Here is a 22,973-nt window from a genome sequence, read left to right as displayed (position 1 = left end):
CTGACAAATAATATTGTTGAAATCACAGCACTGCTGTCTAATAAATCCTAGCATATTCATGGCTTTAGAATAGATATAGAATATATGTTTGTTAAATGAGAGGTCATTAGAAAATATGATGCCAAATTCTTTAATAGAAGAAACTGACTTATTAAATGATTCCGAAAATTGTTTTTAATTCACCTAAAATAACAATGATTCATATTTTAGGCGAATATGCATCAAATATTTAATATATTTAAATTTATTTTCGTCCGTTTTTATCTATGATATATGAATATTAATTAAAAATTTGTTTTGAATTCATGTTTATTTTGTCATTTTTTGATGCAATAACCTTAAAACAATATACAACGAATTTTAATCAATGTATAGTTTATATTGCTAATATATATTTTGATAAAATAAACATTTTATTTTATTTAAATTGCAATTTATATTATGTACATATTATAACTCTATATATATAACTAATTTTATATAATTAAAGAAAATAAAAGTAAAGTAAAGTAAAATGTAAAAGTTAAATAATATATTATTATTACTTAGTACCATTATGTGAAACGTCATGTATTATGAAGTTTCTTTCTCGATGACCATAGTTTATGGATGAGTTTATGTTATTTATACGTATAATATCATAATATCATATCATTCATATCTACTACACAATACACATGTTTGTATTTTTAAATAACTTTATCACAATCCTTTGATCTACATTAAATTTTAACATTTTATACAATTTTATAACAAACAATTTATATAGGTATATTTTATAAACCAGTAATTTAATGTCTATGTATTAAATATTATAGGTAATAATATATAATATATACAGAGATTTCGCATACTAGGGTTAACAATTATATGTATATATGATATTTGTACGAATATTACCTAGTTTATAAAGTTATCCCTAATATTAAGATATGATTAAATATATAATTTTTTTTTATTTTAAATCTTGAAAATTAGATTAAATATTATCCAATACGTTTTTACTGTTAAAAATATATTATAGTAAAATCAGAAGTCTTCCAGATCCATGAAGTATGAATCATAACAACGACAAATTTTAAATTCACGTTTATCTATTTTACTATACTATATTGAAGATGTAAGTGAATTAACCTATTATATAATTTAAAGATAATATTATTTTCTAAAGAATTTCAGAAGCCTTTATTGATATCTTAATTTCAAAGCAAGTTATATGAACATAATAAAACTATAATTTTTTTTTGTAATTTTGAAATGATCAAAATTTTAGAATATTCTTATTATTAAATGCATGTTTTTTCTCCATATTACGTACATACAAGTATATACAGCATAGAACATTTTCGTTCAAAAGAATCCATAATTTTTAGCTTTAATATTAGAGTGAATTTATCTATTTTTAAAGTTAAAGGTCATATTATACTAATAGTTAATAGTACTATGTCATGTATTAATATTTATTAGTATTATGATATTTAGTAATAGTTATTAATATTATTATAACATTATATTTCATACAACCTAACGTCTTGCACATCAATACCACATACGGAAGATCTATGTGAATAGTTTGACGGTAAAAATATTGTGTAAAATTACTCTAAATATTTTGAAAACTACATTTGAATAAAAAATAAGAATTTACGTTATGACGATAAGTTTTAAGTCCCCGTGATGTATCAATATTTTATAAATTAAAACATAATATCAAGATTGTTTGATAGAATATCTTTTAATTCGTTTCAATATCTAATTTTGCAGAAGAAAAAATGAACTAATGTTTATAAAAATAAGATTTGACTGTATATTTTTGATATTTTTGAATTGTTGTAAGGATAAATTATTGAGAACATCTGTATTTTATTATTTTCGAGCTGTTTTGCTTAAAAATATATTGGTTATAAATATTCCCGTTTTTCCATATTTTTCCTCTCATAACTACCAACTAGATTCAATTTTTTACCAGAAACTACCCTTAAAGTTTAAAATTGAAGTATTTTTTATTACTTCAAGAATCTGGAAGTAATGACTAATAAAAAAAAAACACTCATAAGATTTTGTAAAACCAATACATTCGTTCCTTCGCTTAAAATATAAAATCAATGAAGTCACAAAAAAACCGATCAATTTATTCTATAATAAAAATAAAACTTCACCACGTCAATAATATTTTTACCTAATCAATATGGCTTATGAGAATGAGCGTATACCTTTTCCACGATCTACAGCAACTATATTATGTATTATTTATACTATTGTTACTATTATTATTAATTCTGTTATTGTAATGTAATATAAAATGTTTTCGAGACGATTCGTTTGCCTTGACAAAGAAAAGAGTATATGTAATGAACAGTAAAGGCAAAATATACCACTTTTAGGGTGAATGATTGGCATTCGGGCATGGCAGTCGACAAGGAGTATGGCTTTCGCTTGTCGCGGAAAAGACTGCTGCAGAGTACTGAGGTGGATTGATCCGGGGCTACTGCGCTAGTGATATAATATGTACAATAGTCGTCTCTACGAACTATTCTTCACCACTCTCCGTTTATTATTACATTATTATTATTATTACAATTGCGAATCCCGTGACGTTTTTAAACTTCGTCTTTTTTTTCACCCTTCATCAACATCACTACCTACCAATATCACCTTCTCCACTTCCACGACGGACATGTTATACTACGTCTTTTAGGTCTTTTATACCTCTTTTGTTCGCTTGACGATGGTGGGGAAAAATATGAACAGATTCTTACCAAAGAAATATCTAGTGCACATTTACGTACGAATACGTACATATACGTCGTGGGACGCGAATATAAGCATTTCATGAATTATCACTGAGAGAAATATAAAATGTAATCCGATTACTCACATGGTAGTCTTTTCTTTTTTATGATATAATGTTTAATCAGTTTAGAAGCTGGTTAATTTTTCAGCTGTGATAGAATTCCTCATTATCCCAGTTTTTGGTCCAAGCTTCGAATAGCAATAATGTAGTATTATTACCATGTTAAGTGAATACTATATACCTAGTTAATAATAATATTCAACGAGAGAGCATCTATATAAATGTCTTTGTAATAAATACATTTAAAAAAATGTTCAATGCTATAAATTATTATTGTTATTAATTAATTTGAGTATCTGCTGAATCGTATAATTACTCTAAGTATGTGATGTTTATACTTACACTCGTCACAATTTAACATCTTAGCTGCTCATTCGTAATTTGTTCAGAATTTTGAAAACTGCAAAGATAGTTGATATTAAAACGTAATCATAACAATTAAACAAATTTCTCATTTTAATGTAACTTCTTAGTAAAAATACTGAAATCTGAGAACCTATATGAATATTACTATCTTAATTTCTTTCCAAAACGTTCAGTGTAATTCAGGTAAATATAACAATTAATACCCAATATGATTTAATAATCACTGTATTTGATAAATTTTATTTTTTAAATTTAGAATTCTGGGAATAGATTCAAGATAAAAGCTTCAAATCATCAAAAGAAAAATATAAATAAAATATTTATGATAAAAAAATGATTTTTTTTTTTCATAATTATGCTTTAAAATATATCGTTTTTATAAAATAATAAATGCATATTATACTGCATATTTGCATTTTTTTAATGCATAATATGTATGCACATAGTTCATTGTTTTTAATGCATAAAGTTCCGAGCCCTGCACATTAGTTATAAAGCTTACAACTTTTAAACAGTGCCGTATTCTGACTGTGCACGAGCAATACTAATATTATATTAAAACACGAAACATAAGAATGTGTTTCAAACTGTTCCAATACAGTTTTAAAAAAATAAAATTAATGCATATATAAATGTTTATTATACCTATTGAGATGTCGCTTAAACTGTATAAACCATAATGTGCCTGTGTAAAAAATATAGTACCTATATGAAATATATTGTCACGACTATTAATAATTAATAATTTAATACATCATAACCTATAGTTATTTATGAATCTTAATGATTTACGAAATTTTCAAAATTATAACCATATTATATTTTTTACGCATACAAGAAATACTGTTTTTATATTTTGTTTAATTATATAAAATTATTTCAAATAGATTTTTGTAGTCGATTCGATGTATGAGATTATTGCAGAATACAAGAAATCATTTATTATAAATATTGTTTAGTATATACGTATATATAGCTTACATAATCAATCTTACGATAAGGTGACGAGCATTGTACAGAAAAACTGAGTTCAGTCATATTTATAATACCTAGTTCAATGTCATAAGTAATATAAAAGATCCCGTGTCACATAGTATACCGCCAATGATATCTATCGAAAGTCACGATGGTCGGGGCGTCAACTCTTTTAAATGTTTCGACCACATTACAACAACGGATTCATTTGAGCTCTATCGTGCGTATTATATTTATGTATAAAAAGGTACTAAACTTTTAAAATTGTATACGCTGAATAATATGAATTTGAAAAGGTGAAACAAAAATGTAAAAACATGCACGCTAGCAAATTTATCATAGAAATGTTTAACGTACAGTTTGTATTAGATATTAAATTTAGTTAAGAAATTACTATCATCAAACAACTTCAAGTTAAAGTGTATAAATACATTTACGTGATTCTATGAGTAGATTTTAGTCAAATGGGTATTTAATAAATAATTTTGTCAAAAATATTATATTTTAATACTTTGTAATTTGAACTATATAATATAACAATAATGTTAAAAATTAAAAACGAACCAATAAAAAAAATAGAAAAATCTATTTGATTTGTATAAATAATGAAAACAAATTGATTCATAATGAATAGGAGTAGGAAAGTAACATGATAATATCTGAATCATTTAAACATACTATAAATACCTAAAAGTATATACGCAATAAGCAAATAAGCATCATATTGTATTTAATTGGTTTAATCTCTTCTTTTAGGTAAACTTCGGCGAGGTGTTCATACCAATCACACTGGATCCACCCAAACCACGAATTTTACCAGAGTTTAAACGTTTCGCTCACAGCTTACGGTCGGGCAATATCAGTATTCTAGACGCACGAACATTTTACATACCAAATTTACACTATGACGGCTTGGGGCCGGACGCATATTTTTTCGTCGGAAACGGTTCGGAGCCATCACCCTACGGCGTCAAAGTACCAAACGAAGTCGGGAGGTAATATACCATATCATTTCGACGATAGTATAACACAATACTTATATTATATTAAATAACAAGAAAATTATATCCGATATCGACGAACGATTATTCCTACGTGTTTGTATAAGTAAAAATCATGTGGCCTTATATAACTTTAATTTCGCGTAGACCGTGTTTTTTAAACAACCTGATGGAAATCGTGATTATCCAGTCGTTTTGCGTCCCGATTGAGGGCGTTCAGTAGTTCCTTAGCGGCTCCAGACAACTCGGGCTCGCGACAGACGTCTTCGTATCCCGTGGATAAAAGCATTCGTTCCGAAAGGCTGGTGGTTAGTTGACTCGGCATACGGTCGTGAGGTCTCGGACCAGCGGCCGGACTTGCGGATACGATGCACTCTGACACCTTGTCGCACAGCGACTCACCAAAATTTACGATAAAACAACTGTCTCCGCAATAATAAAGCAGTTCCTGCCGTAACATTTTTATGTTAAATCGATAAAATAATAATTATAAAATTATCATCATCGGGGCTCCATATACTTTTTTTTTAGTAGATACAAAAACTCAATTCAGTCAAAATTATCACTGTAAATATTATAGTACCTAATATACAAATAATAGTACTTATACTAAAATCTGTTGTTCGCGTTTTTCATTATAATTTGAGATTTTGAGTATATTATTTATTTATATTTTTAATGTAATATATTTATTATGCATATTTAAAATTTTTTAAACCCATTAATTGAAAGCCCTAACAATAATTATTATTAATATTTTAACATGGCTATTTAATAAATATTGAACAAATGTTTAAATATAGAGAGAAACAATCACCTTAAAGTTTAAACATATATTATACAGTCACGGCATGGTAAAATAATATTTATTAATATATTGATTATAAGCTCACTTTTAAACGTTTGCAGTACGTTTGGAACTTGCATAGAAATTTTTCCGAATTAAACGGATATCGACTTAGATGTTCGAATTTCAACGTACCCGTCTTTAGCCCGTCGACCGCTTGACTTAGACTCATAATGGTCCCCGTGTTTTTGACCAAACATCTGTTTTTGAAACGATTATATATTTCTGGAAAACTGATCGCTAAAAATACGACTCTGCAAGTTAAAGAAAACGTTTCAACAATCGTAATTTCATTAATTATTAAGGACTAAAAACTCAATACATTTTTTATGTAAATATAATATTTGAGTGCATCATTAAAACAACCAAGCTTTTTTTTATTATTAGAAAATTTACAATCTGTATTAACAAAAACCCAATAAGTTAATGTGATAATGTGAACAAAACAATATAATACAATGACAGAATGGCATGATAAGGGTGACCATCCAATGATAGAACCCTTCAGATTTAAATTAAATTTTTTTTTAAGCTATATAACCTTATTTTGATAATCGTGAAATAAATTATATTTTATTTACTTTGGATAATTCTATCCTTTCCCCCAAAAAAATAAAATAAATGACTAGCTATATAACCATATTTTTTTTTTTTTTTTAAAACACAAAGATTAAATTTAAAACATTTCATTTGTTATTAAAATAACCACTCTATACAATATCATACCGATTTGGAGCTATTTCAGTAGAATCTAACCATTCAAAATCAGCTCTCGTACGCGGGAAACCCTTTATTACGTAACCATTTTCCAAACAATTGTCTTCGGTTAGTTTTTCCTAAAAAAAAATAAGTATTAATATAATTTTTATCGTTTTAAAATGTACGTATATAATATACTTTTAACCATGAGTTTGCCGTTTCTTCAGCGATTTTTCTGCTACTGGTGATAGCTTTTTGATTCAACATTTGTTCAAAATCCACTGTACACCACACGATGAATGATAGATGAATGATAATAGTATATTATATATAATTATTATTTATTAATAATATCATAAAATGAGTAGCATAAAGTAGGTACCAGGGAAGTCATCTGACCAACTTATTATTTTTTCCCTATCCACCATCAAACTTACCGTTAACTAAATTGAATCTCTTGGATAGAGCACTGGCAACTAAAAAACGCCCAGACCCTTCAGGGCCGATAATTGTCACTCTAGGCACAAACGGAACGTCAGATGGTTTTTGACATACTATTTTATCCAAACACAATTCTGTTATTTCGTCGATTGTTTTACCCTGCACATTGATTTCCTACCAAATTAGATAATTTAATATCAATACAATATAGACGTAATACTGGCATAAGTAAATGCTTAATTAATTAGCATGTAAAATGTACAGTGTTTAATGCAAAGATAAGAAAACCAATAATACATTTTACCAATTTGATTTTAAACAATTTTTAATATTTTCAATATTTTACATTACTTCCTTTTGTTTTTAAAGTTATCACAAGACATAATAAGAATACTTTTTAACTTCATACTCTAGAAAATATAACCTCAAGAAACTATTATTGTGTTTTACTACTATTGAAAAAAAGAGATTATAATTAAACGCTTCTAGACAAAATGTATCGGCTTTTTATACTCAATACGATATACCTCGGTACATACGATTTATAATAATATAATAATACAATAATCTAACTTTTAACGTGAATTGAAATTTCATCTTAATATCAAATTCTAAGTTTTTGGAAATCAGATTAAACTTGTCAATTTTTATTTGAGTATCGCATAAAACTGAAAAAAATTATATCTAATTTTGAAAATAATAATACAACAAAAAAAACAGTTGACAGCATACTAATTTAATATTTTATTTCATCATAAACGATTTCAACAGTAAAACTTAACTGTCTTACCTACTGGTTTATTTAGCACGATTGTATGTGTTGGTAAAATACCAAGACTTATCATCATGTCTGCTTCTTTATTACTATTTGGGATGTCTGTAAACACAAATAATAGCCAAAATCTCAAATATTATGCCAATATTTTAAAATTTTAAGATTTGTTTATATTATTTTACCCAAAAGTATCCATCCTTTTTTCAAAGCCCCTTTCGCTTTCATATACTCCATTAACATAGTCATAAAATCCACCGAATCACATCCGTTATCATCGTCTCTCTAAATTACATGTGAATAATGCACATGGAATAATTTATTATTATAATAAGGTATTAAAACTGTGAATTTATAGTGAACGTGATTTCAAAACGTTTGAATCAGTAATATTGTTTATATAACTACTAAAATATTAAATATTTTTTAATCACGTATTTTTCTTTGGATATTGTAGGTTTTATTAATTAAAATAAACTACCTACTGTATTGATATTGTGATGTTTAAAATGCGATTAAAAATTAAAATTTTATTAAAATACTCTTTTTTTACTGTTATTTGTATTTCATTTAAATTAAAAAGTTATGGATAAGGTAAACGACTTTTAAAACTTAAAACCCTATATTCAATTATAAAATATATTTATTTTCTAATCGATAATTTTTTTCGTAAAATTATCAAGTACTGCGGATAATATGTTATTTTATACTAAACATTTTTACTATATTTTGTAGTATTTTTTAATATTGCTTTATTTTTCATTTTTTCAATTTATTTTTTCCAATGCACGTACCTACGTTTAAAATTAATATTTCTATTCTATAATTTTAACAAGTACATTCTAGAAAATATACATAAAACACACACACGTAAGCATAAAACATAATAAGAAATTAGGAAAATATATACAAAAATATTCTAATGGATACACATAAACGTTATACAACTAAGTTCAATATATCGTGTGCGTACGAACTCGTTTTTTCCGGTATCTGCGTAGTACGTTCCGTCGATCGATGGTTACCACTCCGGTGCTTTTGGCTATGTTGAGTGCAACGTACACTTTATCTAAACAAAATCGATGAGTAGTCAATGTTTACACAAAATTGCGGCTCACGATATACATAAGCTCTACCCTAACTCCTAATGGGTATGGTCGATGCGGATGAGTATAATCTGTAAAGGGAGATTTCACTAGTATATACCTGTATCCGATCTGTGATCAAGGGGAGCGACCAATAGGATTTTCAGTACGTCCACGTGACGCCGAAATTTCAAATACCACGCGACAAACCGTAAAGGGTCCGGTGGCTGGAACATGATGAGTGATTTAACCATATTCTACGAACGAAAAAAAAAATTGTCAACGTAAATTTTTTTCCGATACTATAATACTATTATTAATATACATATACATCAGTCTCCTATGCTAGGAAATATTTTAAACCACTCAAAAATAAAAAAAACAATTTACTTAAATATAATTATTTAAGTATATATTTAAATTCTAATTCAATTGAGCATCAATTTAAGTTTTTTCTGATTAAAAAATCTTAAAAATTTTAAATTAATATGAGTTTTTGAAATTAGAATAATTAAATTTTTGACATCATGATATTAATTTATTTACATAGCCATAAAGCGAAAGTTTTTTTTTTGGAATTTCTAAGGAGCGTATTATAGTACGTATTTTACACATATCTAAATACCTGATCCGTGTAAACGTACTTTAAACATTTCGTATATCCTGTGTTTCTCCAAATAACACATCTGTCTAGCTTTTATCATTTTCAAAACTCATGTATTAGTGGTGGACAACTACGAAAAATTAATACGTTAATTGTGTTTTTTCTTCCTCCTACGAGTAATGTACATAACATATAAATAAATTAATATATTTATCGTACATGGCAACCGCTCTTTTGCATTGTACAACATATGATTATTTTACCATAAACCATAATATTAAAGGAAATTCAAAGCTTTGTAATTAATTTATATTTGTATGGTATTTATCTATGTTTATTAATATTTGTTCTTAAACTTGTAAACATTTAAAAAATTGTTGTATTTTCTAAAACATTGCTTGTTTTACAATAAATTAATTTCCCTGTTAATATTATTATTGTACATACCACAGACGTATCATACAGCTACACTTCTTGCGAATGGTCACAATCTTTTATGTTATAACAATTGTTATCGGGTATCTTAGAATAAAATTAATATTATACTCGTATATTCTAACTATATAACATTACTAGCTGAATTACTCGGCTTCGCCCGTGTGTAGCTTGTGCTTTCTCAAAATAACTGAAATGACGAATAAAATTAAAATGTGAATAATAGATCACTCATAGGAATAAATGGTACAACCATGTGAAAAAAATGTATACACTGAACACTGAATAATTTACGATAAAAAAGAAGAAACGTTCTTATTAAAAAACACAAGTTTGTATTCCCACAAAACACTCCTTAAGTAGTAAGTACAAACAATACCAAGAATTTTTTTAGGTAGATATTTGAATGTATTTAAAATTTATATAAATCTGAAAATCTTAATAAATTCATTATTAAATTTAAAAAATTAGGGCGAGTATAATTTGGTGGACCATCCCGTATTCCAATGTACCATGGCTGCGTGCAATACGCCCTCGAACATATTACCAATTATTATCATTATTATTATTATTATTATTATTATTATTATTACTACTACCCTAGTGCAACAGAAACAATGACGTCTTTTGATCGCACGTTTTTATGTAATGTGTATTATATTTTATTTTTATTTTCAGCTTGGAACCGCTAAAGGGCTACCAGGGGGAAGACATAGAAATCCAATTACCCAGAAGCCTGACGATGCACTCGATCGATTGGCTGGCCGTCTGGTGCGTGCAATATACGCACAATTTCGGCCACGTTAACGTCCCGGACGACTTGGACGTGCCACCGGCGTTGGGGCAGACTAAGCTCACCGTGAGTAGTAGATTTAACGGCGGTGGCGGACGGAGCTCGGGTAGGCCGACGACTGTTGGGCCGACAAAAAAACCTAGGCGCCATCAGTCGTGGCCGCCACCGCCACGAAATCTTATTGGATCTTACCGGCAGGCCGGACATGAAGTCTTGGCTCCGGTACCGTGGTACCAAAGCGATTATTATTATCGTATTTCATGACATAGTATATAGTATCATCATAGTTGTACACCCCCCTCCCACACACACACAAGTATATACGTACCATTGTACCAAGCGTATGTCGTTATTATATTATTTCGTTTCCGTTAAGCACACGTGTATAATATATTATTATGTTGATTAAATATTGTTTTTTTTTTTATATATTTTAATTGATTTTGTTATTAAGTTTTATTTTATATTTTGTAATACAACAGCGTATCTTTGATTAATAAAATATTATTTGTGGGTTTTTTTTTTTTTTTTACTTTTGTTTTTAAGAGAAGTTTGATTTTGAGTCGTCATTGACAATTTTTTTGTAGTGGAGGGAGTAGTATATAATAATGGAATATTTTTCCAGTATAAAAATACATGTTTTTAAATAATGCTGAATTTTCAAGAAGATTGCATTGGTTAAGAACTTTTTATTTGCACATAATAACGTTTTCGGTTATTATTTTTCCATTTATTTTATACTTTCAATTTAATTTGAAATTTTTGTGTTTACATTTCCGTAAAAGTATACATTTTTACATTTAATTAATTTAATATTAATATTAAACTTTATATTAGTTTTATAAAAAATTCTGAGTAGTTAAATTTTTTTTTTTTTTTACCTACAATCAAGCGTAACTAAATTACAGTTGACCATTTACATTTTTAAATACCTACCTTAAAAAATTAGAATATTCAAAGAGAACACTTTATTAATTGAATCTTTAAAATTATAAATAATATTTTCTCAAAACAACTTATAGCATTAAGTTAGAAGAAATATCCTATATTTTTATTTGTATTTAAAGTCAAATAAAAATACAAAGAAACATAATATATTAAATTTGTGATAAAGGTTTCAATCTATTTTATAAAAGGATTACAAAACACAATCATAATATATTTTAACTTTGTATAAATTTAAACATTTAAATTTTGTTTAAGAAATACCTATATATTCTCTTTGTGTATATAGAAGACTATTAACCTAAGTTTTGTTTATTGGCACAAAATTGTTTTTAAGCTGTGTTAGAGAGTTGATTTAACAAAAAAGTCTTCTGTATTAAACTAATAATACAACTTTTTTTTATTAAATCATACATTTATTATAATTTTTATAGTTATTGACTTATATATATTTATTTTGTGCTGCAATTCGGATTTAAAGCCAACATGGTGGTACAATCCAGTAAGTAAACATTTTAATGATATTTTTAGTTTTAATTTAGCTCATATAATAATTATATAATATCTACATAGTCTAAATTCTAAGAAATATCAATTCTTGAGCCCTACTCAACCCAGAACAAATTTAATTGATTTTTATATCCAAATTTGGATTCAATGAGTTACCTTTAACTTGAATTCTATTTTTTTTTTACAATATATAATTTATGATTGATCTCGTATTATACATTTTAAATTAAACTTGAAACAAAAATAAGGTACTATATAGAAATCAATAAAAAACAAACAAACAAATAAACAATTAATTTTTATACTACTTTAGACTAGCAGTACTACTTCAGATCCCGAAGGGCATTGGGAGATGAGCAATTGTCGAGAACTATTACCAGGTAAACTACAAGTGCATTGGGAGGTGCAAGGTGATTGGGTCCAAGTGCAGTTGACCGGGAAGATACGCGAAAACCAATATATGGCCTTTGGTCTCAGTGGTAACCAAAATAGGTAAGTTTCTACTGCCTCATAAATTATAAACGCTAAAAACGTTACGACGTATTCTTTATAAAATGCCATATCAATGTTTTAATGTGTAGTAGTAAAATAGTATATTTACTCCAAAAAAATAACATCATTTTATTTAAAAAGAACCAGTGAGGTTGAGTTGACACTTAATATTATAACACCTAACAAAATATTGAAAAATAATAAAATAAAAGTATGTTATATGCTTTTTTTGATCCATATTAAATACTAGAAAAATGATTGGTGAGATGTCATTATAAAAATCTAAATAATATTATTCATTTAACCTTGATTAGCGTGACAATGCTCGGTGGTGACGTGGTGGTGGTGTTCTACAATCGGGCAAAGAATTCGTTCCACGCCGAAGACTATTACCTGTCTGCAAAAACCGAGTGCGATGACAAGAATGGCGTGTGCCAAGACGAACGGCTAGGCGGCCGGAACGATGCGGTCCTAGTGACGGGCACTCGGCGTAACGGTGTTACGTGCGTCGTGTATCGGCGGCCGGTTCAGACCAACGAGGCCATCAACGATCATCAAGTGCCTGTGGATGCGGCCGCAATGGTCATAGCAGCCATAGGTCCTCTGGGAGGTTCTGACCAGCCCGGCGCGCATGCTATTCAGGACATTACCAGAGGTTAGGTTCTAATATTGTAGAAACGATGGCTAAAGTATTTATCTTTTCCTAAAAACTATCTGTATTTTTGTTTTTGTTTTATCATATTATTTTTAAAACGTACTACCAAAAACTATATTCGAAGTTTAAAATCAAAATATTTTTACTGCTTTAAAAGGTAATGACAGTTACAAAAGAAATACGTGTCAATGTGAAATCAACATAAATACATCGCTCTGCTCAAAACTTCAAAATTGAACACCATAAATGCTGTCATGGCTATCAGATTATATTATAATATCTATATAATTTATCACATCATCAAATACATATATTTTATGAGTTCGGGGAGTATGAAGGGAAATTGCAAATGACCAGTGAAATGTTATGAATATGTTTTAAGGGAGGGGGTCTTACAAGAAAATAACGATTCTTTAAATAAAGTATTCAAACCAATTCAACATACCCATACATATAGGTGTAGTAGGTATACGTTATTGGATATTTCAATAAGTGCTGTTTATCCTATTATACGTTTATTGTTTATACACAAATATAGATTTAACGTGTTTGTATCAAAACTCCATTTGATTCGAAATGCTTGAGAACAATTTCAAGAAAGGAAAACCAATCGGCACTTATCACTCCATGCCAAAACTTTCTTGAAAAAGCATAAACACAAACACATGTGTCACAATAATTGAGTTCACACGTATTTTTTTATAACACTGTCAATTATTATTGTATATTTGACTTTGGGCTCTACAAACTCGCATTATTATAGTACTTTTATAGTCGGAGACACGAAAAGTGGCGTGTGACAGCCACGATCCTAACGGTAAAATTGTCTAATGGGTTCTCAAAACTCTAAAATCAATTAGCTCATTTAAAAATGCTCATTTTAAAATACGCGCAAAAAGAACGCCGCAAATTGAGAACCTTGTTTGCAGACAGGGTGAGGGTCGGTGTACAACAAAGGTCATATGTCAGGTTTTTGTATCCCCGGCTATAATATACATACTCAGGTACTGTATGAATGAGTATATAGTTAAAATATTATATTATTATAAATGTATAATTACTAATTTACATGCATACATAATATAATAAATTATCATAATCATTTTTCCGCATGGCAGCTGTTTGGAATTTTTTTTGTCTTTATGAATACAACTTTTATAATGTTCACCCATTAATTTACCTAAACAATAAAATTTTAATTAGTTGGGTTAAATTAATCTTCATAACCATCACCGTATTGATCTTTTATCGTGGAACACACACACACTTAAGTAAAAAATTTATTTATTTTTTAAACTATTAATTTAAAATTAAGCTAAGCATGTTTGTTTTCGTCTATAATATGTTACTTAATATTATGTTAAGTATTATGATAAAAAATAACCGATTAACTAGTAAATATAACAAACGATGAATTATTATTATTTTATTCTTAAAACTGAAAATAATTAAATTAATAACATACAATGTATAAAATGGTTATATTAATTACAATCAACGTTCGTTATTAAAATTATACTATAATAAAGCAATATTTTTTTATAATACTGCATTAATCCTATAACACGTTTATTAATTATACAATAACTGATAAAACGGAGAAATGACCAGACAATTTAGTTACATCTCTACAGAAAATTTTCTAATATTTAATTTTATTAATATTAAAGTAAGTTATAATCAACTTTTCTACCTTACTACGTTTAAAGATTTTAATTTACAAGTAATTAATATAATTATTGTTGCATTAATATAATTTGGTAAACATAATAACCAAAACGATACTTATAAAGAAAATATTATATATTGCACCAAATCAACTGTCGGAAATTGAGAGATATGACTTAAAAGTATTTCAAGCCTATATTAAGCATTATAGGTATTCACATTTTATATTTTATAATTTTTAAATGGGAAGTCGTTTACAAATTTTAGTAATTTCAAATATTAATTCATCAAAAAAAAAAAATGTACGTATTTATGTATTTTAAGTTATTAGTCTCTTCTTTTAGCCCCTCCCTCCTCCAAAAAAAAAGTCTTACCCGATTTACCACCTATGACATAATAATCTTCACAGATGAAATAAGAATAAATTTCAACTCCAGAGACGATCACTCGTGTACATATTCCCTGTTCAATATTGACGATGACATGGAGCGGTCCGCGTGGCCTCCAAACATCATCATTGGAGAGAAAGAGTTTAGAGCTAAGCTTGGGCCATCAGGTGGTACTCGTGGTTACATGGCTATAACAGGTAAGAACAAAATATAACTTAATATTTATGAATGCAGTTAAATAAATCTAAGTACTCATTATAATACACGAAATTCGCTTATTTTATAATATGGTTTATGAACTGACGTAGTTAAAATAATTTGGTATAAGTTTGTATGCTGCCGATATATTTCATCTGAAACGGCAGGTAAACAATAAAAATAACTATTTATTTTATTTATTAACAAAATATTCAATTATTTAAAGATTTAATACATTTAAAAAAAATTAACTGGCATAATATAACTATCATACTTTTAATATATTTAATCTATTTTATCTATGTTTTATATTTTATATAACATCATGCCGGTATAAAGCATTATAATTTATTATAGCTAAAACTGTTTATATCATTTTTAATAACGTATGAGTAAACTGTATAACTAGTATAAAAATACATTTTTAACATATTCATTTGTGTGATTTTGACAAGATATAAAATATATGTCTAAAATTGTAACCATAATTATAATAAGTAATAACTATTTCATTTTCTATAATCAATGGCGAACATAAAATATAAACAAAAATATTCGTTTTTAGTGAATTAAAAAGTCACAATGTGGTCCCCTCTTTAAAATACAGAATTAAAAATTTTAGGGCACAGTCTTGGACATAGAATTACTTATATACCACAAATGACCACCATGAGTGCGATAAATATGACTGTGAATCACTTACATGCACACATACACGCTTTACACAAACATTCTATTTAAATTTTAATTGATATTATATACGTATATAATTAATATATTTATTATACATATTATCGGTATGTGATGCGTATTTTTATTTTTAAAGGTTTATTTATGAAGTAAATATATTACTATATCAAAAATTAAAAACTGATTAAAAACTATTTTTAAATTAGGGCATTCCACCGGCGACATCGTCTGGTATATAAATGACAAACTTATACCAGAAATCTTTGTAGAGAGGAGACAGACATACACGTTCATCGTCGAAGGAGGTAATTTAAATACAGTAATATTTTATTATATATGTGTACACCTTTACAATATACACGTATAATCATTTTTTGTATAAACTATTCAAATTTTTGCTTAAAATTAACGAGATCGATTAAAATGTTAATATCTAATGAATGTAATTAACAATTCTGAAGGAAATGACCCTAATAAAGGCGAACATTACCATCCGCTTTATATCACGGACAGCAGTGAAGGAGGGTTTGGACAGAAAGATGACGCGGAACAGAGGAAACAACGTGTTTTTGCTGGCATCGTCTACGACTCTGACGGCTTACCTTTTCCTACTACAGGTATTTCAAACATTTTTATCATAATGTGAAACTTTTTTAATATTAATACTAAAATATTAATACTAAAAAATATTTATTTTTCACACTTTTGCAATTTAATTTGTGTAGGTACTATTAGGATACGAGATACCACCAAATTTACTTCAAAGTATTTAAAATTGCTTCAAGTTCTTATAAAAATGTATTTTTTTAATAGATATCGCCATAATTTAATTAATATAAAAAGGCTTGAATGTTAACACGCTTTCAATAACATGATAATCGTTTATTATTGTTTATTCGTATTTAAAAACATTTATATTCTAAGCTGGAACAATTTACAGAAACAAATACCAAAAAAAAATCATACGTTATTATATAATCAATACATTCTACTCAGAAACTAAAATGAAATTTGAATCCTGGGATTATTTATTATATAATCGAAAAAAAAAACTAGAAAAATCGCTCTGCTGTATAGTAGTTTTCAATATCAAGTGACTGAAATGGATAAATTAAATTTGAAATCAATGATTTATCATTACCTAGTCATTACATACAATAAAATATTTTGAGTAGAAATCATTTATCTATTATTAAAAATATCTTTGTAATCAATTAAGTTTTATTGATAATTTTTTTTTTTAATATCACAATATTTAGAACTCATTTTTTTTCAAAACGTAGCATATTATATTATTACAATATAGTAATTATTAATTTATAATACTATATTTGTATCATGACTAATACATTTTCTTCGTATTATGAAATAACAATAAAAAAAACCATGAGTAAAATATTATCAGAATATTTTTGTTAACAAATAACTTTTGACTTGAAGTTTAACTGATTATTAAAAATTACTATACCTATATTAATATCCAAGATATTTCAGCTCTTCTTTCAATTTGTATTCGTTTTATGTAAAACACAAATTTTGTTTTTATATACAAATACTTGAAATGTAATATAAGATATTTTATAAGTGGTAATTTTTCATACACCAATAATACATCAAAAATATTAGAAATACATTATCACAATATTTTTTTTATACACATTTAAAGCTAATTTTTTTAGAAACTTATCGAAAATACCATAATAATTAAGTTATTTTTTAATATAAAATTCGTACAACTTTGAATATTCACACCTTTAATTTGAAAATTGAATACAAATAACTTTTTATGTTTTTCTTACAGTTATAAAAAATTTTAAGCGCGATTCCACAAATACCTTTTTATAAATATTAAAAATTTAGATTTAACGATATTGAATATTCATGCGTAAATTAACGATTTTTAATTGTGCCGCTTTAAATGTTTTGTTGTAACTTAAAAAGTATTAATTCTAAAAACTCGAAAAATTTCATTGTTAATTTAATTATCACATCTATACTCAATAAATTTTGATTAATTTTAAGCTATTACAATTTCATATTTATAACACATATAGTCACATCATTCTATAATTCCACTATGACAGTGTGTCACGTAATCAAATTAATCAATCTTCATCAGACCACAACGTGTTTTCTCGGTTCTCAATAGACAGAATACGCGCAGTTTATTGTACGTATTTCAAAACGATTACCTAAAATCCCATTTTTTATTTTATTTATACATGATATAATTTTTTTTATGTTTAATAAAGCTTTAAAATATAGTACAAGATTCCGTCATTTTTTTTTACTCAAATTTAAATTTAAATGTTTACTACATTGTTTATATTTTTATTTTGGTATTATTTGATATTCAAACATTTGTAGAATTTTTTTCATAGACATTTTAAGTTAAATTTGGTGATTAATAATTGTTTATTAATTATTATACAATGACTCATTATAATTATTATTTATAGTTTTTATTCTGTTATACTTATATGAACCATCGTATCATAAATAATTATTAATCACTTAACATCTAACCACCCACCTATCAAATTCTATAGAAATTAGAACTTAAATTTAAATGTCTATAAAAAGTATATACAATAATTTTTTGACACTTTTATAATTTTATAAGACCAATTTCTATTTGATTTTCAAACTTTAGAATTTAGATATTAAAATTTAAAATGTTCTACATTTTTAATTATTAAATTATTTCGTAAATTTGTATGAAAATGTTTTATATTGTTACGTTTTAGCCGGCCGATATTGTGAATTTAAATTCAAGTCTTACGATCGTTCATCAGAAATGGAAACCTTCGATGCCTTTTTTGACTCTTTGAAATTATCATGCGAAAATGGTAACATAGGCATACTGAATTGGACAGTCGCTGAAGAAACACCAGATCTAGTCTATTACCAGGTAAAATTATTATTCATCGTTTAAGGTTACGATTATAAAATTTAATTTAAATTTTAAAAATTTTCAAAGATTAGTTTTGTTTTAATTTTAACACTGTCTTAATCAGAATTTTAACTTTACTTATGACAATATCGCTTTAATACTGTATTTATTATTACAATTAACATACTGGAATCCATACAGAATCTATAAAAAGAATATTTATAATAAAGAAAGATGATAGATTCATTATTTTAATAATAATAAATCATATAAATCTAATTACTAATACATTTTAAAACAAATATACACAATATTTTATACAATATTATAATCTTAAAAATAATTATCAAAAATAGATCATAGGAATTATAGAAAATAAAAAAAAAATAATCTAAAAAAGTCTAATAACCTATAATGCAAATTACCTATTATTTATTCAATTATTAGCCTAACATAGTCCTAATTAAATAATAATATGATTCGTCACATTATATTTGATTATTGCCAGTAGTAAATTAATATCCAGCTTTTTACCCAATGTATATAATATTATTGTTTTTTGTATTATGGTTGTCAGGTTGTGCTAGAACTATTCCAAAAACAATTATTTTTATTAAAAATTAAATTAAATTCAAGGATTTAATTAATTTATACTGATATTTTGAACCAGTATAAAAAATACAATTAATGTAAATTATTGTTTAACAATCATTATTATTTTGACTATGCAACTAATATATATTAATTTAATTATTTTAACAGTGTTTAATATCACCATTCACCAGTATAACAACAAATGTAAAATAATTAAAACTATAAGAATATATTGATAAACATATTTTAATTTATACACATTTCATAATTATATTATAATAGTTATAACACATTATCAAATTAATAATCTAATCAATAATAAAATAAATAACAACTTTTAACTATTGAGGTATAATAATAATAATAAAAAAAAAAACTACAAATATAACATTATATAAATATATTGCATATATAATGTGTTAGTATATGATAATGATTTGTTTAAGATGTTTATCAAGTTATTAAAATATTTACTAAAAGTTTGTTTAAATACGTTAATAAGTTCATTTATATTTTTTTTCTAATTTACTGTTATAATTTTATATCATTATTGACTAATGTCAATTAAATTAAAAAATAAAATGTTCAAAACCCTATTATCATTTATTCAGAATTTATGTTATACCTCATGCCCTCGTCGTATTACTATAGTATATATAACATTTAAAACAAATAATAATAATAATACGCAATTTTTTCGTCCCGGCGCAAAAACACATTTAAACGATTAAAAGGTTAGGTCAAGTTAAATAGCATAATTCATATATTCGAAACATTGAAGGTTTTGAACGTTTAAAGTCAATAAACGATCGAAATATTTCCGGTGTCAAATTTCCTCCAGTGCCAATTACGTTTTACGTCCAACAAATGTTCGCCACGGCACGGCCTCCGACTTTGTTATATTATGTAATATTATTATTAAAAAAAAAAAAAAATGTACGAAAATGGTAACACTTAACACCTTAAAAATTCGGTGAGACGGTGACGGTCAAACGACACCGACCGCGGTACAAAGACGACGCATGGTATGTCGTAACTCGCAATCACCCAACACGCGTATTTTAAAAAGCCCGTCTCGCGTGTAGCATTTTGTATTTATTTTTTATTTTTTTGTGTTTTGCAGAGCTATTCACAGACGAACGTGGGATGGAAAATCCACGTGGTCGACCCCGGCTACAAGTGGAACGACGACAAGGACGCCGCGGCCAGCCTGCACAGCGATCTGCCGTTGACGTGCGCAATATTGATCACCGTTGTTGCCGTCCAGTGGATTTTCACTATTAGTTTACTGTGATGCGCGCAATCCGGTAAACAATACGAACGGATTGCGATGATGGCGGCGGCGGCGGTGGTGTAATCACAACAACAACAACAATAACAACACTCTAACGATAACGGTTATAATACGCATTACCTACATAGTAACACCGATGAACGCGTCTCGACGTTCACCGCCACTGCCGCCGCCGCCGTTAGTCGTCGACGGCCACACCACGACCATCCGCCGAACGCCGGCCACGCACAAATGTTTGCCCACCGCGACAGTAATAATATCGTTACCGGTCGCATAGGTTACATACATAATATAATATGATATCAACTCGAAAAATTCGGACGACTTTTTCCACCGTCCCTATCGGCACGCCACGTCGTACCTCGATAGGCTCTGCGCGGTGTACCCATCACCGTTCTGCCCGGTTTATCGTGCGCCAAATGATTTGTTACTGTCGTGTGATAGATACATTTTCAACGGAAATTCAAACTTTTCGTATCCGGCATTCGGGTTAAACCGTCGACGAATGTTTAATTAATATTTCGTTACAGCTACCCACATGTAGGACAGCACATCCAATGCGCGCGTTCTCCCGATCGCTGTTGCATAGTGCATACACCTATATCGTGTGCGTTTCGTTTTTACGCCCGTGACTTGTGAGTTGAAACGCCGCAGTCCAACATGACTGTCGTTCTAATAATTGCACACGTCCTTAATCTGACTTTGAAACATCTGACCGAAGATAGTAAAACTCAATAGGTACCTTTGATTCCGTAACAATAAAATTAAACCGTTGAAAATAATAAACGCGTGAGTTTGTTCAATTTTCAATTTTTCGTAATTAAAAAAAAAAAAAAAAAATCTAAAAAAATCTTAGGCTATGTTACTTTGAAATAATATCATAAGAATCGTTCACAATACGATTTAATATATTATAATCATAAAAAATATAATAATATTATAACTCATATAGGTATTAAACTATTTTCATTAATAACCACAATTTGGAATATTTTCGATCAAAAATAGTTAATAATTTACTTTTGGAATGGTGAACATTAATATCATTATTTACTATATAGGAAAGACTGAGGGTGAGTTGCGGCCCGACTTGACGTTGATGACCGGTAAATTGCAGCCCAGTAATATTATAGGTATAGGTTAGTTGCGACCCAACAATATCTTAGCTACAGATGAGTTATGGTCCGAGTAATTATCATTGCCTAAGTTATATATACATAACTATAAATAAAAGGTTCGTTATGTGTATGGAAAGTTATATTTTTATATAATATAGATCAGTGATTCCTAACCTTTTTGCTACTACAGACAACTTTGAGAACTTTCGATACAGCACGAACCACCTCAATGAGAATCAATTTTTTTCACACATTTTAAAATTTAGATTATGAATAAATATAAACAATGAAATTCCTTACAACAGTTTTTAATGTTTATAATTGATTATGTTTTATTAAAGCTTAAAATAATTAACAATTTAACCGCAAATTACTATTCTAAAAATATGTACATTATAATATTACATTTATTTAAGGTTATATTATTATCATTAGATTAAATTATTAATAAAATTTTAAATTAAAATTAATAAATTAGTGGTTTACTGATATACCTACATTTATACTTAAATTAAATTTAAAAATTTGTTATCTTTTGTTAGATTTAATAAAACAAAACTAAAATAACTACGACAACACATGCATGTCGGCATAATGACTTGGTAGCATATACTAGCAAATTATTATATTATATTATATTAATTAATAATTATAA

At 27.3% G+C, this 22,973-nt stretch overlaps 1 protein-coding gene across 2 annotated transcripts in view; it reads left to right on the top strand.

Annotated features, from left to right (window-relative positions):
* Nucleotides 1-22,021, top strand: part of LOC112594064 (protein Skeletor, isoforms B/C) — a 97,320-nt gene extending 75,299 nt beyond the window's left edge. For both annotated transcript variants that reach the window (XM_025338688.1, XM_025338680.1), the window contains exons 6-15: nucleotides 4,952-5,190; nucleotides 10,758-10,938; nucleotides 12,299-12,319; nucleotides 12,641-12,819; nucleotides 13,134-13,474; nucleotides 15,552-15,728; nucleotides 16,626-16,724; nucleotides 16,881-17,036; nucleotides 19,167-19,330; nucleotides 21,030-22,021. In XM_025338688.1, coding sequence (XP_025194473.1) covers nucleotides 4,952-5,190; nucleotides 10,758-10,938; nucleotides 12,299-12,319; nucleotides 12,641-12,819; nucleotides 13,134-13,474; nucleotides 15,552-15,728; nucleotides 16,626-16,724; nucleotides 16,881-17,036; nucleotides 19,167-19,330; nucleotides 21,030-21,200 — 1,728 coding nt within the window. In that variant the 3' untranslated portion in view covers nucleotides 21,201-22,021. The remainder of the gene's footprint in view (nucleotides 1-4,951; nucleotides 5,191-10,757; nucleotides 10,939-12,298; nucleotides 12,320-12,640; nucleotides 12,820-13,133; nucleotides 13,475-15,551; nucleotides 15,729-16,625; nucleotides 16,725-16,880; nucleotides 17,037-19,166; nucleotides 19,331-21,029) is intronic.
* The last annotated feature ends 952 nt before the right edge of the window (nucleotides 22,022-22,973 follow it).

This window comes from Melanaphis sacchari, unplaced genomic scaffold (assembly GCF_002803265.2).
Source record: "Melanaphis sacchari strain LSU unplaced genomic scaffold, SCAv2.0 Contig0_pilon_pilon, whole genome shotgun sequence".
Lineage (NCBI taxonomy): Eukaryota > Metazoa > Arthropoda > Insecta > Hemiptera > Aphididae > Melanaphis > Melanaphis sacchari.
Note: the sequence above shows the minus strand (reverse complement) of the source record. Positions and strands in the feature narration are given on the sequence as shown.